The sequence below is a fragment of the Herpailurus yagouaroundi genome, unplaced genomic scaffold, assembly GCF_014898765.1.
Source record: "Herpailurus yagouaroundi ecotype Mexico unplaced genomic scaffold, PumYag 77, whole genome shotgun sequence".
Taxonomy (NCBI): domain Eukaryota; kingdom Metazoa; phylum Chordata; class Mammalia; order Carnivora; family Felidae; genus Herpailurus; species Herpailurus yagouaroundi.
This window is the reverse complement of record NW_024412388.1, coordinates 27,343,870-27,361,946: the sequence shown is the minus strand read 5'-3', so window position 1 is coordinate 27,361,946 and position 18,077 is coordinate 27,343,870. Positions and strand designations below refer to the sequence as shown.

The 18,077-nt window shown below is 51.7% G+C and overlaps 1 protein-coding gene across 1 annotated transcript; it reads right to left on the bottom strand.

The window, feature by feature from the left end:
* Nucleotides 1-1,752: 1,752 nt before the first annotated feature.
* Nucleotides 1,753-17,851, bottom strand: TFAP2E (transcription factor AP-2 epsilon). The gene is made up of 6 exons (XM_040455795.1): nt 17,651-17,851; nt 17,482-17,533; nt 6,819-7,041; nt 5,348-5,466; nt 4,668-4,809; nt 1,753-2,950 (listed from the first exon to the last, which is right to left on the bottom strand). The coding sequence occupies exons 1-6, from the start codon at nt 17,849-17,851 to the stop codon at nt 2,668-2,670; spliced, it is 1,020 nt and encodes a 339-aa protein (XP_040311729.1). The 3' UTR covers nt 1,753-2,667.
* Between the last annotated feature and the right edge of the window lie 226 nt (nt 17,852-18,077).

Below are 18,077 nucleotides of genomic sequence, written 5' to 3'. Positions count from 1 at the left end.
TTGCTCAGAGTTAGAATTTTATCTCTAAAATAGAACTTGGTGAGGACTACATGGTTAACTTAGGGAAAGTTGTCCAGCACTGAATGGTTGATGATAAACTGGTTCCCTCCATGTTCACCTTAGAGATATTTACAGCCTTTTATTGATTTATTACCACGTGCTGAGCATTGTTTAAGTGCTATATGTCTGTTATTTCATTTATTCACCTCAACTTCCTGTAGTCTCAAACAGCTCTAGTGGTTGAGTGTCTCTTGCCAGGCACAGGGCTTTGGTTAAAGCAGAGCATACATACTTCCAGCCTTTCCTCCATTCCTCCTTTCATATGGGTGGGATGAAGCAGTGAAGCTTCTTGGGAAAAGAAATCACATCTTTGGACCTTTCCCTAGGAGATGCTTCCTGGACTTCATGTTCCCTTAACTCCCAGCATCCTTGTCTGATGACACACCTGCAAAGAACTGGGGAAGAGCATTCCAGGCAAAGAGAAGAGTGAGTGCAATGACCCTGAGGCACAAAACTAAGTGGTAATTGCAGCAACAAAAAGGAAACTAGTGTGGCTAGAGCAAAGGGAATGATGAAGAGAATAGTTGAAGGTTGGAGGTAGACAAAGTCCAGGTCATTGCAGGGCTTAGTATGAAGGTGTACCAGTAAAAATAGACCAGTTGAAAGTTACTTCAGTAGTCCTGAGGACGAGGGTAGTGGCAGAGGAGATAAAAGAGGATGGACCTGATGCATTGGGTGTAGGGAAAGAAATAGGACTCCTCCATTTCCAGCTTGAGCAGCTGGGTGGGGAGTGGTACCATTTACTGAGAGGGAAACTGTGGAGGAGGTCAAGATTTGAGAACCTGGTCACGTGCTCCATTTTGGACATAAATTTGAGATGCCTGGTAGACAATCCAGTGGAGACATCAGACATCCTGATTCACATGCAAGCCTCGAGTTCAGGCAGAAGTCCCCAGGGAACACCAACAGAGGTCAAGTAGAGAACGAGCCAGAGTTGGAACCATGGAAGTCGGAGAAAACCAGAATTTGGGAGCCACAGAGAAGAGTGTTTCAAAAAAGAGAAAGTGGTCAGCCTATCAAGTGCTGCTAAGTCCAGAGAAAAAGGCCTTTGGATTTGACATTGTGGCTGTTGATCACCTTGCTGAGTGGATTTCGGTAGACTGGTGGGGGTAAAAGCCAGATTGAAGTGGGTTAAAGAGTGAATTGGGGGTGAGGAAGTGGAGGTAGAGGTATAGCAATCTTTCAAAAACTTTTAACTGCAAGGGAAATAAATGGGGAAGAGACCCTAGAACGTGAGTGCTTTGGGGACTGATGTAGTAGATGATTGTGTAGATGGAAAGACTGATGGATACAGGAAAGGAAAGATGCCTAGCGAATGAAATCCTCAAAAAGAGCTGCATTAGCATCGGGGACACACACACACACGCATGCACGCACGCACACACACGTAGTCACGAGCATTCATGCTGACACATACAGACCCACCACCAATGGTCATGGTAACATATCACACAGACCTAACAGCCAGACTGACACATTTACACACAGGCCCACGAAGTTACAAGAGTACATGTACAGCCCTGGGATTCACACACACACACAGAGAAGTAACAGACGCTGACAAAGCAAATAGACCCACTCTCTATACCCCTCACACAGAGGTGCCCACAGCCCCTTCCAGTGATTCCTCCTTAGAGGCCCCTTGCTCTCTTGAGAGGCAATCCAGGCCTGGGCTGAAGAAGGACAGGGAGGTTTCATACCCAATGAATAGGTTTTATTAAGAATGAGAAAGCCATCGGAGAGTCAAAGAGGTACATGGACTGCAGGGTCAAGAGAAACAACAGCAAGTACAAAATCCCCATGACAACCTCAGGGTCCCTGATACAATCTTCCTTCCTTCCCGGCCCACCCACAGCCCTTTGCGAGCAAAAACTCCCTCTCCATCCTGGTCCAGCCGGACGTCTTTGTGTGTAAGCAGAAAACAGTGAAATGAGCCCTCCACTCATCGGGATAAATAAGTTGCACTAGACATTTTTAAACTTTCAAATTTAATTACAACATACATAAATAAGTAGGACAAACAGCAATAGGACTGTGAAGTGCAGCCTGGATTCAAGTTCTGTAATTTGTGCTTTAGCTTTGCTCCTTGGGGTTTCCTCCTGCCCACTTCTTTCCAAGAGTGGGATGGTTCCAAGAAACCCACAGGGGCCCCCTGCCAGCACCCCTTTTCTGGGGGTAGGAGATTCTGGGATGAGGGCACCAACTCCTCAGCACCTCTGGTTTGTTAACAATTTCCCTCCTGCCATCAGTAAAAACAGCAAGGTTTTGGCCTCTAGGAAAATCCACCGCCGCCCAGGTGCCCTGAGGCACAGGGCTCAGCCACAAAACCAGGCTTCTCCATGCCAATTCCCTGTCCAAGCACTTCTCAGCAATCAAGGGTCAGAAAATTGCACCCATGCGACAGACATCTGGGCCCTTAACTTACCAACAAACCATCGCAGAGAGGCCACCTCCCCTTCTCCCTCTCACCCACGGTCTCTGGATGAATGTTCTCTTTCTGGCCTGATTCAAGCTCCACCTTTTAATCCTTTCGGGCCCACCCCCAGGAACTAAGGCCTCATTTCAGGCCTTGGGAAACGCTCTGGGATGAGGCAGTGGAAGAAGCATTTATTTCCTGTGCTTGGCATCCTTCTCTGAAGCCTTGGTGTCACCATGCCCACTGCCCGCACCACTTAGAAACATCTTGTCCAGCCCCTTGAGTGACTCCAGCAAGTAGTTCTGGAAGGCAGAAAGGGCAGCACAGATGGCGGGCCCACCAAAGCCATGGGTGATAAGGCTAAAGTGTGTCAGGCAACTCTGTACTCCGGGCTCCAGGATGAGTGCTGGGCGGCTGTTGCCCAGTGGTGAGCGATCCTGAGCCATCAAATCTGCAAACTCCTTGCAGATCTGCCTGGTGGAGGGAGGAAGCAGGGGTGGAGGTTAGAGGACAAAGATCTGAGCCGAGAGAAGGACCTACTGTGTGCAGGCAATTTTTATATATTTATGATTGCTGACACTGTCAATAGTCTGCAAATGATGGTCATACCCATTTTACAGAAAAGGAAACTGGTTTGGAGACATTAACTGACTTGCCCAATGTCACACAGCTAGTAAATGGCATATGCCAATACCCTACCATCTCTGCCTGTGGATGTCCTGCCCACATTCACAATCCAGCTCTACTACCTTATCCAGGAAGCTTTCCTTGATCCCTTCCCCACTCCCATCCCAAACACCCAGTGCTTCACAGAGCTTTTTCTTTGAAATAATTAGGGAACAATCCAGAATCTGCCTTGAAGAACTAAAATAATAGTTAGTGGTGAATATGAATTGAGGCCTAGATGCTGTGCCAAGAACACTGTATGCGTCATCTCACTTAATCCTCACAACAGATACGTACTGTTATTAACCATTCTCACCATGTAAGAAAACTGGTTTCAGATAGGTTTGGTGACCTGCCCAAGTGACTAAGCTGGGATTTGAGTCTAGCTCCAGTTCATGGCCACTATTCATTTCTTTGCATCCGCATGTGGCTCAGGAAGGAGAACATAACTCCTGTCTCACCTCTGCCTTACCGTGGAAGCCAGTCAGCATTTTACACAGGACCAGGCCCCAGAGTTGATGAGTTAACTCATTGATGAATGAGCGAGGAGAGTCCTGTCCTGGATATGTTTCTCCAGCTACGATATGAACTCACACGTCCCAGGAGACACAGCAGGTCTTTGAGTCTGTGACTCCATTTCTGCCTTAGAAGCCCTGAAGGAGGGAGAGTGGAGGTGGGGGACTGGATGTTGTTCTAAGCAGCAGGTGTGAGGGCAGGATACAGCCAGAAAGTCAGTTGCGGTGGGTGGGGTTTGGGCTGGCCAGATTGTAGGGTCCTCAAAGGAGTCTGGACTTAACCCTTCTTACCTCTTTCTGCCTCTTCTTGCAATGGGACCCTTCTAAAAATGAAATCTGAATGGAATACCAGTTCATTAAATAGGCCCTAAGGCATCGCACAGAACCTAGTTTGAAAATCAATGCAGTAGCTGGGGGGGTGGGGTGGGCATTGAAGGTTCTCGGGCAGAGGAGCAGTGCACGTGCAGGAAATCTGAGGGAATGGTTAGGCACTGGGATGAGGTCTAGGAGTGAGATTAGGAGACCAGAGTTGAGGTTGTAGCATGTGAGTGGTGGTAAGGGAGCCACCAAGGGGATTTGCAGAGGGGTCAGGTGTGAAGCAAGGACAAGAGAGGGTCAACTTGCAGCTCGGTATGTCTTGGTGCCCTGAGGGAAGTCACCGGAGCAAAAGGGCCTATGGGCAAGGCTCAGGCAGGGGAAGCAAGACCACCATGTTGGGACTGGGGCTGGTGATGCCATGGGGCAGTGTATGGACGTGTGGGATGCACACATGGGCCTATGTAAGCCTGTCTGTGACACCATTTTTGCTGATGCATAGAACCCAGAAATGTTCACGTGTCCACGTGTGTCCCTGTGGGGCCACTTGCACATCATGTGTACATGTGAGTGGTGTCCAGTGCACCCATGCTTGGTGTTTGTGTCTGCATTGCACCTACACGTGCCTATGCATGGCGCCCATGACAGCCTGTGCATGGTGCCCCAAAGCACCCATGCGTGGCGCCCTCACTCACTTGGCGGCCAGCAGCATGCTCTTGCGGCTGTGCAGTTCCCCGGGGTCAGCGTGCTGTCGGCACAGGTACTCGGCAGCTGCCTTGGCTGGGAACTCAGTCTCACAGACGTAGCCAAAGTCTCGGGCCAGGTGCACGGCCTCTCCTGCGGGGAGGAGAGGCAGAGCAATGAGCTGTCACTACAGCCAGGTGTACCTCTGAGCCTGGAGCACAGCCTTGGACCTCAGACCCCCTGGCCAGGGGCTATTCTGCCCCATCCTACTTCTATAGATACTTCCTATGGTTTCCCTCCCAGAGCAGCCTCAGACCTAATCCCGTTGCTCTTGGGGCCGTGGAGGATGGGCTCTGAGCTCAGGGGTGGCAGCTGAGGCCACCATGTATCCCAGAGCCTGGGCTCGAGATGATCGAGCCCAGAGTTGTCAACGTCCAGGGAAGGGACTCTTATCCCCTCATCCCTTTACCACCTCCAAACACTGGCCACGCCTCCCCTACCCCCACCTCACCCCCATGCACCTACATGTGTATGCATGCCCATGCACATAAAGACTATACACATGTATCACACACACCCCTTACTCATACATGACACACCATCTTGTCTCAGGGACAGCCACACGCTGTCACACTGGGTGACATAGTTCCCCTCATGCTCACACTGACACCCATCCTCAGGCCTCACTCACCCTCCACCAGTGAAGTCAGAAGTGTCACATTGGCGGCCTTGCGACGGCCAGCTGGCAAATTGAGCCCAATCTTCTCTAGCCGTTCACGCAGGCAGCGGCCTCCATTCTTGGACTTGGCCCTTGACATGCACAGGGGAGAGAGACAAACAGACACTATGAAGACAAGAAAGAAGCGTATGTCTAAGTGATCCCAACAGGCCCTTTCTGCCTCCCAACAGCCTGTGCCAAGGCTTGGGTCTGGCCCTGGGGATGTTCAGGGGCCTCTCTCAGCCTCTTCCCAATATTTTCCTAACCTCAGTGGCTTTGCAGGCAAGATGGGGGTGGGGGGGTCTAGCACCCTGCTGTAAGAGCCACTCATATCTCTCCAATCCTCTCAACAGCAGGGATGGCCTGGGGTGGGGAAGGGTAGGCCAGAATCTTGGGGTCCTTTTTCCCCACTTTAGCATACAAGCTGAGCCATACACAGATACCCAGGGACACACAGACCCATGTGCAGAACATGCACACAGAGAGACATAGGGACACACAGTCACCCAGGGACACATATATAAACACACACAAATGAACACACACCCAGGGCAATAACGACACACACACATACCCACAGAGTCAGGCATATGCAGACACACGCAGACTTAGACACTCAGGGACACAGAAACACATGTTCACACCGAGCCAGGATCCCAGGGACATATGTACTGACAGTCATGGACTCATACAAGCCTCTCTGGGGTGCTCAAAGAGACCAAGAATAGAGATACGCCCACATGTGCACAAATGCAGCCTCCACACAGAGCTACAGACCTGTAAACACACATATGTCTACCTCCAGAAGCACGTGCAATCACACACAGCAGGACACACTCCAGCCAACACACCCCACTAGAAGTAACACAGGAAACCCACACTCATGAGAACATATACTTCTGGCTGTCCCCCATACACACACACACACACACACACACACACACACACACACACACACAAACACACTGTCCTCAGACACATCAAAACTCCCAGCCCTGAAGCACAAATACTCTCCCCAGGCACAAGGATGTGCACAGAGAGGGACAGACACCAAACTATGAAGACAGACCATGGACTTCAAAACACAAACACACCAGAGAGGTCCATGCTCCACAGGGAATGGGGCGTCCCTTCCTTGGGGCAGGGGATGAAGACGGCATTTTCTCTTCTCCAGACCCAGCCTTGTCTGTTCTGCCCAAAATGATTAAGCCCTCCATCCCTTCTCTGTGACCAGGCATCTTTCCCCACCTCCACCCCCAAGCCCACAGACCTGTAGGAGCTGCTGGGGACCTGGGCCTGCCCCCCAGAACAGGCACAATTCCCCAAGGAGGCAGAAATGGAGATGAGGCTGTGGCCTGGGGTGAGACTGGCCCCTCTGTGCTCCCCTAAGGAGGTGTGAAATGACCTCGGATTTGGGCAGGGACCTGTGGGCTGACTGTCCTACCTGCGAAGGACACCGCCCAGGAGGGAGGCATTGAGGCACTCGGGAGGTGAGAGTCGCCGCTGGACCTCCCCCACCGTCACCTTGTACTTGGATGTCGAGCTGAGCAGAGAGAGCCGGCCTGGCACGGAGCAGAAGACCTCACTGGGGTTCGTGATGCCACCAACCAGGCTGTCTTTGGCCAGTGAGAGGGCCGAGAGGCTGCTGGCTTTGGAGGGGATGGGAACTGCAGAACAGAAGCAAGAGCACGGGAGAGAGAAACACTGAGCCAGGGACCACAGGGCACCGGCTCTAGGCAGCTGTGCAGTGGGAGAGTCGAGGAAGCACTGACTGTGTGCTGGGCACCATGCCACATGCAGGCACACAGCTGAGTCTAAACATCGCAGTGCTTGAGGGCTATCCTACTGTCCCTGCTTCCCAAAAGAAGAGACTGGGGCACACTGAGGTTAACGTGATTCACTCGAGTCCACTCAGCTAATGGGTGGTGGAAATTGAATCTGGAATTGCCTGGGTCCTGAACCTGCGTTCCTTTGCTGAGCGAGGCTGGTTCCTTATTAAAACTCAAAAAGCTTCTGCAGAGTCCTGGAGTCTGGGCAGGTGCAACCAAAGAGAAGGTTGGAAATACAGAGACAGGCTCCCTGAGTCACTGCAGCAGGGCCCAGCTAGGTCTGCACAAACGAAAGGAGTCCCTAGCTTCCCCTGCCTGCTTGTGATCCCCACATTCCACCCTCAGACCAGTGAAGGCCTGGAGACTTTGGACTCCCACATGCCAGGGGCAGGAAGGTTATGCCCCCATTAGGCCTCTGACGCTGTCCCCATCCCTACCAAGTCACTATGGGATGCTCAAGGAGACAAGAATAAAGAGACACGCTCCACAGCCCCTTTCCCAAAAACTATCGACTAATCTATGTAGGACAGAGAAGGGACTCTTTTCTCAAACCCACTTAGATGCTCTTGGCTCAGAAAGAAAGTTCTTCCTCCATGCTCTTGCTTAGCCTCAAGTGGAAGAGAAAATAATCGAAGTACTTGCTTCCACTTAGGCTTCTCTTCCTCCAAGGAAGTGAGAGCCTTGGGAGAGACGGTGGTCCTTGTGTGTGGGTTTGGGGTGTGTGTGGATTAGTGGGAAGCCTGGGGCCAACAGTTAACTGAACACTCACTATGCTGTGTGCTCACATGGATAACTTCACTGAATCCTCAGAAAAATCCATGAGGGGGCTATGTTTACTATTCCCATTTTATAGATGAGGAGACTGGAGCCCAGAGAGGTGAAGCAGTGTGCCTGAGATCACACAGCTGCTAGACTGAGAACCAGTAGCAAGCCCTGGACTGTGGTCTCAAAGGCAGCACTCTTAGCCCTCAGCCATTCAGCAAATATTTGCCGAGCACTGTGTGCCAGGGAACCCAGAGGTAAGCAAGGCTGACCGGTTCCCGGCCTGGCAGAGCCCCTCCAGCTTTTCTGTCTCTGGATGTGCATTGCCACCTTCCACCAGGCCCCCAGCCAGAAACCTCAGTGGTGCCTCCACACTGCCCTCTCCCACCACATTCTGTCTGTCACTTTGCCCTGAGGCTCTCATTTTCCCACTGGGCCCTGGATGCAGTCACTTCTCCACAGGTGCACAGACGCTCACTCACTTCCTGCCCCAAATTTGGCACAGCTCTGTTCTGGTCTCCCTGCCCTGCTTCAGAGGGATCTTTCCGAAACACATTGACCTCCAGACTAAAACCCATCAGTGCCCATCACTTCCCTGTGAATCAAATGCCAGCGTCATAGCAGGCAGAATGATGTTGCCTATCATGAGTGCCAACTGTATACCAAGTGGACAGCTCTGTGAGGTAGATACTATTACCCATCCCCATTCCAAACTGAAGAAACTAAGAGTTCAGGAGGTTCGAATGGATGGTACAGCAAGTAGGGAGCAGAAATGGGTCTTGAACTCTGATCACAGACTCCAAAGTTCACATCCTTAATCATAGTGCCTTCCATATAACACCCTCTTAGTGTTCTGGCTGCTGCCTGCCCCTCTTGCCTGGTTCCACAGTTGTCCTCTAGGCTCTTAACCCACACTGATCAACAGAAATATACTGTGAGCCACATATATAAATTCAAGTTTCCTAGTACCCATTTTAAAAAAAGTGAAAAGAGAGGTGCCTGGGTGGCTCAGTCAGTTAGGCTCTGACTTCAGCTCAGGTCATGATCTCACAGTTTGTGGGTTCGAGCCCCGTGTGGGCTCTGTGCTGACAGCTCAGAGCCTGGAGCTGCTTTGGATTCTGTGTTTCCTTCTCTCTTTGCCCCTCCCCCGCTCACACTCTTATCTCTAAAAAATGTTTCTAAGTAAAAAGAAAACATGTGAGGTCAATTTTAATATATTTTATTTTCCCCCATGTGTCAAAAATACTAGCACGGAAACACGTAATCAGTATCTGAAAATTATTAATGAGCCATTTTACCTTCTTTCCTTGTACTTAGTCTTCAAAATTCAATGCGTGTTTTGCATTTATAGACCATCTTAATTTGGACTAGCCACATTTCAGGTGCCCAATAGCCACATGAGCCTGGTGGCTCCCACAGTGGACAGCGCAGCTCTAGACTTCAAAGAGGGAGCACAACAGGTAACAAGGAAGCAAGGTGTGGGGGACCGGGGGCGCCCTGTGGAAAGCCGCTACTTGGCTGAGGGTTACCCCTCAGGACACACCAACAGTGCCAGAACTCTGGGTTGGTTTGTTTGCTGATGAAACCAGGATTCTGGACTTCTGTGTGGAATCTCTGGGCCTTTGGACCCTGATGACCAATTCAAAAATTTAAAAACCCAGCACAAGCTGCATGGAACACAGTGAAGTGCCACCTGGGATGGGGGACCATCAGCGTGTGAGCTCTTTGAGCCCCACAGAACTGCTCACTGTCCATCCCCACCCCCACCCCCACCCCCACCCCCAGCAGGCCTCCTCCTTCCCAAGTGTCAGTGTGGGCACCATCCCCAGGGCATAGCTTCCTGGCCCCACGACCCCAGCCCCCTGTCTCCCTCCAGCCCTGACCTTACCACACTGAACCTTCGTGTCTGCTTCCACAGCTGTCTTCCCTCCCAGCCAGCAGTGCCTTGAGGGCAGGGTCTTGGCATAAATGGGCATCAGTGAATGTGGGATAAATGAGTGGAGCAAGGGCCCTTGAAACCTGAAATGGGAAAAAGAGTGATGGCCCACAGCCCAGATTGGGGGAGAGGGTGGGCGCTGGGAGAGCCTCATCCCTTTGTTAGTGATTGGTAGTAAAAGTGCCCTTCCTCCTGGGGTCCCCACTCAGGCACCAAGGAGGGGCCAAGAGATGAGGGAGAGGTGGAAAAGGGCGGAGGTTGGGGTGGTGGTGGTGGTGGTGCTGGTGGATGTAGGGAGAATGAACAGCACACACTCTACCCCAGGCAAGTTCCCTGTCCCCAGAGCAGGACCAACTAGGGTGAGGCTAGTAAGGCACTCGCCTTGGGAGCAAAATTAAGGGGGCACCAAAAACTCAGCAAGCATGATAAACGGTACTTTAATCCAATCTTTTAAAAAATATGAATTAATGTAAAAAAGCCCTGGTGACAAAATATCAACATTTTAATTAGAAACAGGCTCTGATCCTGCCTCGCTGACCTTTTCCTAAGCCGAGTCCCCTCCCAGAGTGCGGAGCAAAGATGTCCTAACTCAACAGACACATGGACACGGGACAGGCAACCACAGCCATCCCCACCTCCCGCCCCAGTGTCTCCCAGGCCTGTGCACAGGCTCCCTCTTCACCTCTGTCCCTCTGCCTTGAGGGGACTTTTTTGGGGGTGATGGAACTATTCTATATCATATTGTGGTAGTTATATGAGTATATGTTTATATTTGTCGAAATTCAGAGAAATGTACACATAAGGTTACTTACACCTCAAGCTTGACTTAAAAAAAAAAAAAACCTACAAATTAATAAGTTAAAAATAAAAAGAAGGGCAGAATGACTATCCTCCCTCCCATGACCCCTAGCCAGAGGGAGTAGTCAGAAGGAACAGAAAATTCTCTCCTCCAGCAACCTCCTCCATCCCAACTTCTATTCAAACGAGGGGCTCCCTGAGGCCAGGCCCCATAAGACAGGAGGGAGACCGAGGCTGTGTGGGGCTGTTTGTGCATGTGCAAATAGGGACATATGTGAGCATACGTGTGTCTCAAATGACTCTACACAAACCATGATGCCTGTCACGGACAGAGCAAGGAGCAAGGTTGTGCATGTGTGCACCTACTCACTGAAGGAGCGCTAATCCCCAGCTGTACACACAGACATAGTTTCTGCCCTCCTGAGTGTTGTAGGAATGTGGCAGCATGCATATGGATATCTGCGAGTGCTTTTGCTCCTGTTGATACAGTTAAACAGAGTGTATGCTGGATTTATGCAAATACAGGTGCTGCTAAGTGTAGGTGCATGACAGGTGGACGTGTGTTTGTGTATGTGAATGACAGACTTTGCTGCTTCCCCCCACTTGTCCTCAGAGCTTCTTCCCTCAAAAATGTCAAGAAGGACGGAACCCAAGGTTAGGAAGGGGGTGGCATGAGAAAGGGACAGTCATGGAGGTAAGAATTAAACTAGCACAGACTGCAAAGCAGGGGCACGGGTGTTTGCCTCCCGCACCACAGTGACTCCCGAGGCTGAAGTGGTATATTCATGGTGTCCCACCCCACACCCACCCCCATCACACAAGCAGAAGCCATTTACACACACACACTCCTACTACAGACACAAGAGCACCTAGTTGTTCAACGTGTCAGACAAGACTCCCACCTGTCTACACACTCCATCCACAGGTGGTAGATACTGTCTGACCACTGAATGTGGGGAGTGTGCAACAGATTCTCCCAGAAGGCTGGTTAAAATTTCAATTCCGTCTAGAAGAAAACATAGGAGAAAAATCTTTTTGCTGGGAAACGAGTTCCTGGATACAACCCTAAAAAGCATGATCCATAAAAGAAAATAAAGTGGACTCAGTAAAATTAAAAATTTTTGCACCTCAAAAGACATTATTAAGGGAGCACTTGGGTGGCTCAGTTGGTTAAATGTCCAACTTCAGCACAGGTCATGATCTCGCAGCTCGTGGGTTCAAGCCCCATGTCAGGCTCTGTGCTGACAGCTCAGAGCCTGGAGCCTGCTTTGGATTCTGTGTCTCTCTCTCTCTCTGCCCACCCCCAACTTGGACTCTGTTTCTCTCGCTCAAAAATTAATAAAACATTTTTTAAAAATTAAAAAAAGACACTATTAGGAAAATTAAAAGACAAGCCATAAACTTGAAGAAAATATTTGCAAATCACATATCTGATCAAGGATGACAATCCAAAATATGTAAAGAAGCCTTGTAACTCCATAATAAGATAAACAACCCAACTGGAAAATGGTCACAATATGTGAATAGATATCACTAAAAATGATACATGAATGGCTAGTAAGCACGTGAAAAAGTGCTCAACATCGTTAGTCATTAGGGAAATGCAAATTAAAACTATACTGAAGTACACTAGGATGGCTATTATAAATCAATCAGGTGTAGGTGAAGATGTGGAGAAACTGGAACCCTCCCACGTTGCTAGTGGAAATGTAGAACAGAAGAGCCCCCTGAGAAAATGGCATGCCAGTCTCTTAGAAAATGAAATACAAACTTACCATAACATCCAGCAATTTCATTCCTAGGAATTTACCTAAGAGGGATGAAAACATATGTCCACACAAAGACATGCATATGAATGATCACAGCAGCATTATTCATAGTAGCCAAAAAGTGGAACCAATCCAAGTGTCAACTGATGAATGGATACATGAAATGTGTTTCCTCCGTGCAATGGAGTACAGCTCAGCAACGCGAGAAGAAACCAACTACTCTCAACTACTCTCACCTGCTATGACACGGATGAACCTCAAAAACATTATGTTTAGTAAAAGAAGCTTGATGCACCGTTTGCATATTTATATATTCCTTTGATATATCATGTCCAGGATAGGGAAATTTATAGAAAGAAAGATCAGTGGTTGCCTAAGGCTTGAGGTGAGAATAAGAATTAACTACAAACGGGAATGAGGGAATTTTGGGGAGGGTGATGGAAATGTCTTAAGATGGATTGTGGGGCCACCTGGGTAGCTAAGTTTGTTGAGCCTCTGACTCTTGACTTGGGCTCAAGTCAAGATGATCTTACAGTTTGGATGGTGAGTTCAAGCCCCACATCAGGCTCCTTGCTGTCAGTGCAGAGTCCACTTCAGATCTTCTCTGTCCCCCTCTCTCTGCCCCTTTCCCACTAGCATTCTCTCTCTCTCTCTCTCTCTCTCTCTCTCTCTCTCTCAAATAAATGAACTTAAAAAAAAAAGGCAGATTGTGATAATGGCTACACAAGTCCATAAATTTACTAAAAATCATCAAATTTTACTCTTAAATGGGTGAGTTTTAGGTATGTAAGTTTTACTTCAACAAATCTGTTAAAAAATGCAAGTTCCAGGGCCACACTTCCACAGACTCTCACTCAAATAGGTGTGGAGTGGTGCCCAGGAAATCTGCATTTAAAATTTTTTTTAATGTTTGTTTATTTTTGAGAGAGACAGACTGCAAGCAGGGGAGGGGCAGGGAGAGAGGGAGACACAGAATCTGAAACAGGCTCCAGGCTCCGAGCTGTCGGCACAGAGCCCGATGCGGGGGCTTGAACTCACAAACTGTGAGATCATGACCTGAGCCAAAGATGGATGCTTAACTGCTTAACCCACGGAGCCACCCAGCCGCCCCGGAAATCTGCATTTTTAAATAAGCATCTCCAAGAGATTCTGATGTATGTGGCTCCTTAGCCCACACTTAGGGTATACTGGTCCCCATGGCAGTGGGGTGCAGCTGGAGAAAGGTAGACAGGAGGGGTATCGACACCCCTCCCAGCCCACCGGAGCCTCCTCATCTCCCCTGGGTGGCTGTTTCCTTCGGGCTAACCTTCACTCCCCTGTCCCATGTGGCCCTCAGCTACCATCCAAACTCTGTCTGCATGGGCACTGGTTTTTCAGTCTCTTTCTGGGGCAGAGGCCTGGAAGGCGAGTGAGGCAGGAATGCAGAAGTGCCAGATCAGATCCTGTCTTTATGCAAAACTCGGATTTTTGTTTATCATGGATTTTTGGCAATACCTCTTATTTTAAATTATTGCATTGAGATATATTATTTATCTACACCTTGCCTCAGAGGTGAGCAGTTCACTTACCTCACCCTAGGCCTGGCCCTGTAGAGATGCACTTGGAAGTCCAGACCCTCCCCCTCCCTTTCCTTCCCAAGAGCCAAGGAGAGCAGAGGAGAGGGTGGCTATTTACCTCAGCCCCTGCCCTGGAGACCCTGAGAGAGATTGGACCACAGAGCCCACCCTCAACTAGGCAACCACCCACTCTCCTGGTGGGGAGGAGGTATTTATCTTAATTCTCATTTTAACCACTCCCCTCCAGCTGTGGCTGTAGAAACCCCGCAGATTTCAACCTTTTTAACCTGTCTGGCTTTTTCCACAGTGGAGGGCATTTGCACATGCTGTGCCTAGTGTGGTGAAAATATCATAGCCCTTTGTACACCCTCTCTCCCAATGCACTCAGACTTCAAAACCCATCGCTCATTCATTCAACAAACACGCATGCACCTAGGGAGACCCATCCTAACCTCTCCTGTAGGAAGCCCCCCAGCCTCAGACACTCAGTGCTCCTCCTCTAAGCTCCCAAGCCACCAGTAGAGATCCCCCTCACTACCTTTCTCCGCTAGAGAATGTTCCCATCCAGGTCTGTCTCCCCCACCAGTCCCGCCTGCTTTCTGTGCCCCTAGGAAAGATTGCAATACTGTAGGTGACAAACATGGGCAGAAAATGGAGGGCTCTTCGCTTCTCCTTGGGTCGGCCTCGGCTCCGTCTGCCACCCCCGGACCCACACCCTGGCTGCAAGGGGCAGCAGACCGGGAAGTGTGTGATGGGGGCGGAGGCTTCGCTTCCCTCCCCTCCAGGACAAGTACCTAGAGTAGCGAAAGTTTTACAACCAGGGTCTGGGCTCTCGGGAGCTTCCAGGCTCCCCTACCCGGCGAAACCCTGTGGTTGGAAGGCTGCTTCTGGGGTAGGGCTGGGGTTGCCTCCGTTTCGCACCCAGGATCTCAACTGCCCGCGACACAGCTGCCGCTCCCTCCAGGGCCGGGAGGAGCTGGAGGAATCTGATGCGTCAGCCAGCCAAGAATGACTTTCTATAATTCCAGGGCCCAGGCAGGCCGGTGGGCCCCCACCACCCGCGGCGGGTGTCAGAGGTCTTCACGATATTACAGGGGCTCCCGATGTCATCGGTAGGGCCTGAGGGCGAAGAAGGGCGCAAATCCACGCCCACCCCCCCACCCCCCACCCCGGAGTCCCGCAGCGACAGCGGAAGTCCCTGGCGAAAAGTGCCCGCTGCGCGCAGGGCTCTAAGCCCGGCCGCCTGCTTAGCCACAGGGGCTCCGCAACGTCACCTGCCTAGGCAGCCGCTTAGGTCAGGACCTCCGGGACCAGCTCTGCCTCGGCTTTTGCAAAGCTCGAAAGCGCCGGCACTGACCCTCTCTCCTCCCCAAAGGCGCGGCGCGCGGGCCCAAGGCCAAGCTCGCGGCTACGGAACCGGGCCCTCCCCTCCGCAGGGGTCCCCGGCTCTCACCCCCCTCCCTATGCTGCAGCGCTCCCGGCCGTGTGACCCGTCGTCCGGAGTGGGGCGCTCAGGTCGCCGCGCTCCACCTCGCTGCGCTCTCCCACCGACAGGCTGGCACTGCGGTGCGGCGGGTGTGCGCGCCCCCGGCCCCGACGTCTGGCGCGGCACCAGCGCCCACATCTTCCCCGCGAGGCCCAGCGGGCAGCCCCTCTGGACAATCCGGTCGCACTCACTGCGGTCTTAGGACCGCCGTCGGGGATTCCGGCGCACACCAAGGACCCGCAATTTATGGCAGCTGATGTCCTTTGAGAGAAACCAACTCGGGGCAATTCCAGTTCCTCCTTGCAGCCAGTTTCCTTGACCTGCTTGTGGATTGGGGTTTAAGGTACTCAGAGCCCCAGCTGATCCTTCTACCCTTCCCCAGGGCAGAGGATCCCGAGTTCCTTCCCAAAACGCGGGGGGCTGGCCTCCCCGAGGGAGTCAGTGTGCCTAGCCCCATCCCCCCAGGCTCTCCAGCCTGGGCAGAAGTCGGGAACTGGGGGCCCAGCGACAGGCTCTTCTTGCCAACTGCAGACCGAGCTCTTACTTCCCACGGGTTCCAAAAAGTCCACTAAACCAACGCAGCGCCTGCGACCTCAGCTCCTGCTCCAGGAAGCGGGGGTTCCCGGGGTCCTCTCCACCTAAGTTCCAGGAAGCCCGTCCCTTCATCTTCCCTCCCCCACCCCCTCACCCTCCATACTCTAGGTTGTCCAACTAACTCCCAGCCCCTGGTAACCCAGCCCCAACTCCTGGAAGTCCAGCCCCCAGCCCCCAATCCCACTCCAGCCCCCAACACGGGAGGGCAAAGCAAGCCTGGGGTTGAATTCTTTCTTTTGAAAAACAACTGGAGCCAAATCCCACAGGAGCAGCACCTGCCCCAGGCACTGCAGGCTTCATAGAATTCCTCCCAGGACACCCACCCCAAATCTAAGGAGCCCACCCAAAGCCTGTACCCCTCTGACTCTCTGTCTCTTTCTCTCTCTTTCTCACCTTTTCCTGGCACGTCCAGAACCTGGTCCCCCAAGCAGGAAAATGCACTGGAGGGCATGTCTCAAACCCCTGACTTTTACCAGTGCAGAGACACAAACCCCCACCAAAACATACAGGGAGTGATCCTCACATGCTTAGAGATCCTCAGCACCAAAAACAAACAAACAAACAAATTCCAGGACACAACAAAGACCTTGATACACACATAGAGACCCCCAAACACTCAGAAATATACACTAACCTAGTAGGCACACATCACACACTTAGCAACAGTCACAGTTACACACCAAGAAATACCAGAAAGACACCTAGGAAAGAAACATATAGACATGTACCGGACCCTGAACTCACATCCAGGAGCAGGCAGGCCTTGGCCCTCCTGCACTCAGACTAACTGACGATATTCACACACCAACTCATATAACTCTAAATGTGTAAAGAGGCTCCTGAAAGAAGAGAAGACTCTTCAGGGAAACTCGAGTTTCTCCCACCCCCTAATCGACCCCAAGGCCCTGCTGGACAGGAAAGCTTGCCAGGCTAGGAAATGGTAAGGCTCTGTAATGAGGAAATAATTTAATGAAATCCATGGGAATGGCATTCCCATTCCCACCTCTTAGGAAACAGGAAAGTAGTTTAACTTGTTCTGCAAATTAACTCCAGATCCAAAGTGCCCTCCCCTTCATAGGAAGAGGCCAAGCCCCTTTGTGGGGCATGGGTGGCCTGGGGAGCAGAGTGAGCAAGATAGGCCCAGCCCACCCCAGGCTGCAGGCTCTGGGGCCAACATGCCAACCTGCCCAGCTGCCCAGGCTCTGGCCAGAACCCCAGCCTTTGCTGCCCCCCTAATGGACTAGTAAGAGGGTCCGCTGGCCATTGAACCCAGCGACACATAGGAGGCAAACTCCACGGGGAAGGAAATGGGTCTCCACCCCGGGGAATGGGGTGGGGGGCCCAGTTCTGCCCTGGCAGGTGCACGCTGTTCCTTACCTTTCTTGATCACAGACTGGTCCAGAAGGCTCATTCCCGGCTCATCCATGGCCTGCAAATAGGAGAGGCAGTGGTAAGGGTGCTTGTGGACCTAGTCCCCTGTCACTTCCCAAGCTCCTGCAGTCCCTGGTCCTGGTCCTGTCTGCTCTGCCCTCTGCTCACCACCTACGCTTGGGGTGACCCGCAGGACCAGGACTACCGTGCAGCTGGAGCCCTGGATACCTCGCCATGCCATGTGAAAGGGGAATTTTGAACCTTGGACAGGCAAATCCTCTGCTTCTCTCTGGGGGCACAGGCTGCCCCAGCGGGGGCTCAGATGACCCACGCCGCCCAGCGGAGAGCGAGAGGAGTGGTCGAAACCCCTGCCCATTTACTCCACCGAGGGTTGCCGCCATCCCAGCACCGTGCAGTGAGTCGGTGCCAGGACGCCTTAATGGCCAGGCAGCATCTAACCCAGACGTGGGACTCATCCTCGGAGTGAGAAGTCGCAGGCTGAGAGAAAAGTCGGGCGCCCGCCTTCATCACCGTGCCTCCAGCCAAAGTCCTAAATCACCGCGGCCGGTCCTGGCCCATCCCGGACCGTTCGGGCCTCACCT

What these genes read in the sequence shown, in the direction of transcription:
- TFAP2E (XM_040455795.1), bottom strand. Translation starts at nt 17,851, where the DNA reads ATGGGCAGGGGTTTCGACCACTCCTCTCGCTCTCCGCTGGGCGGCGTG. An exon ending in CCAGTCTGTGATCAAGAAAG is followed by an intron (nt 7,042 to 17,481) that starts GTAAGGAACAGC and finishes TCTGTTCTGCAG; the next exon opens with TTCCCATCCCCTCCAAAGCC. An exon ending in CTGGGCGGTGTCCTTCGCAG is followed by an intron (nt 5,467 to 6,818) that starts GTAGGACAGTCA and finishes GTGCATGTCAAG; the next exon opens with GGCCAAGTCCAAGAATGGAG.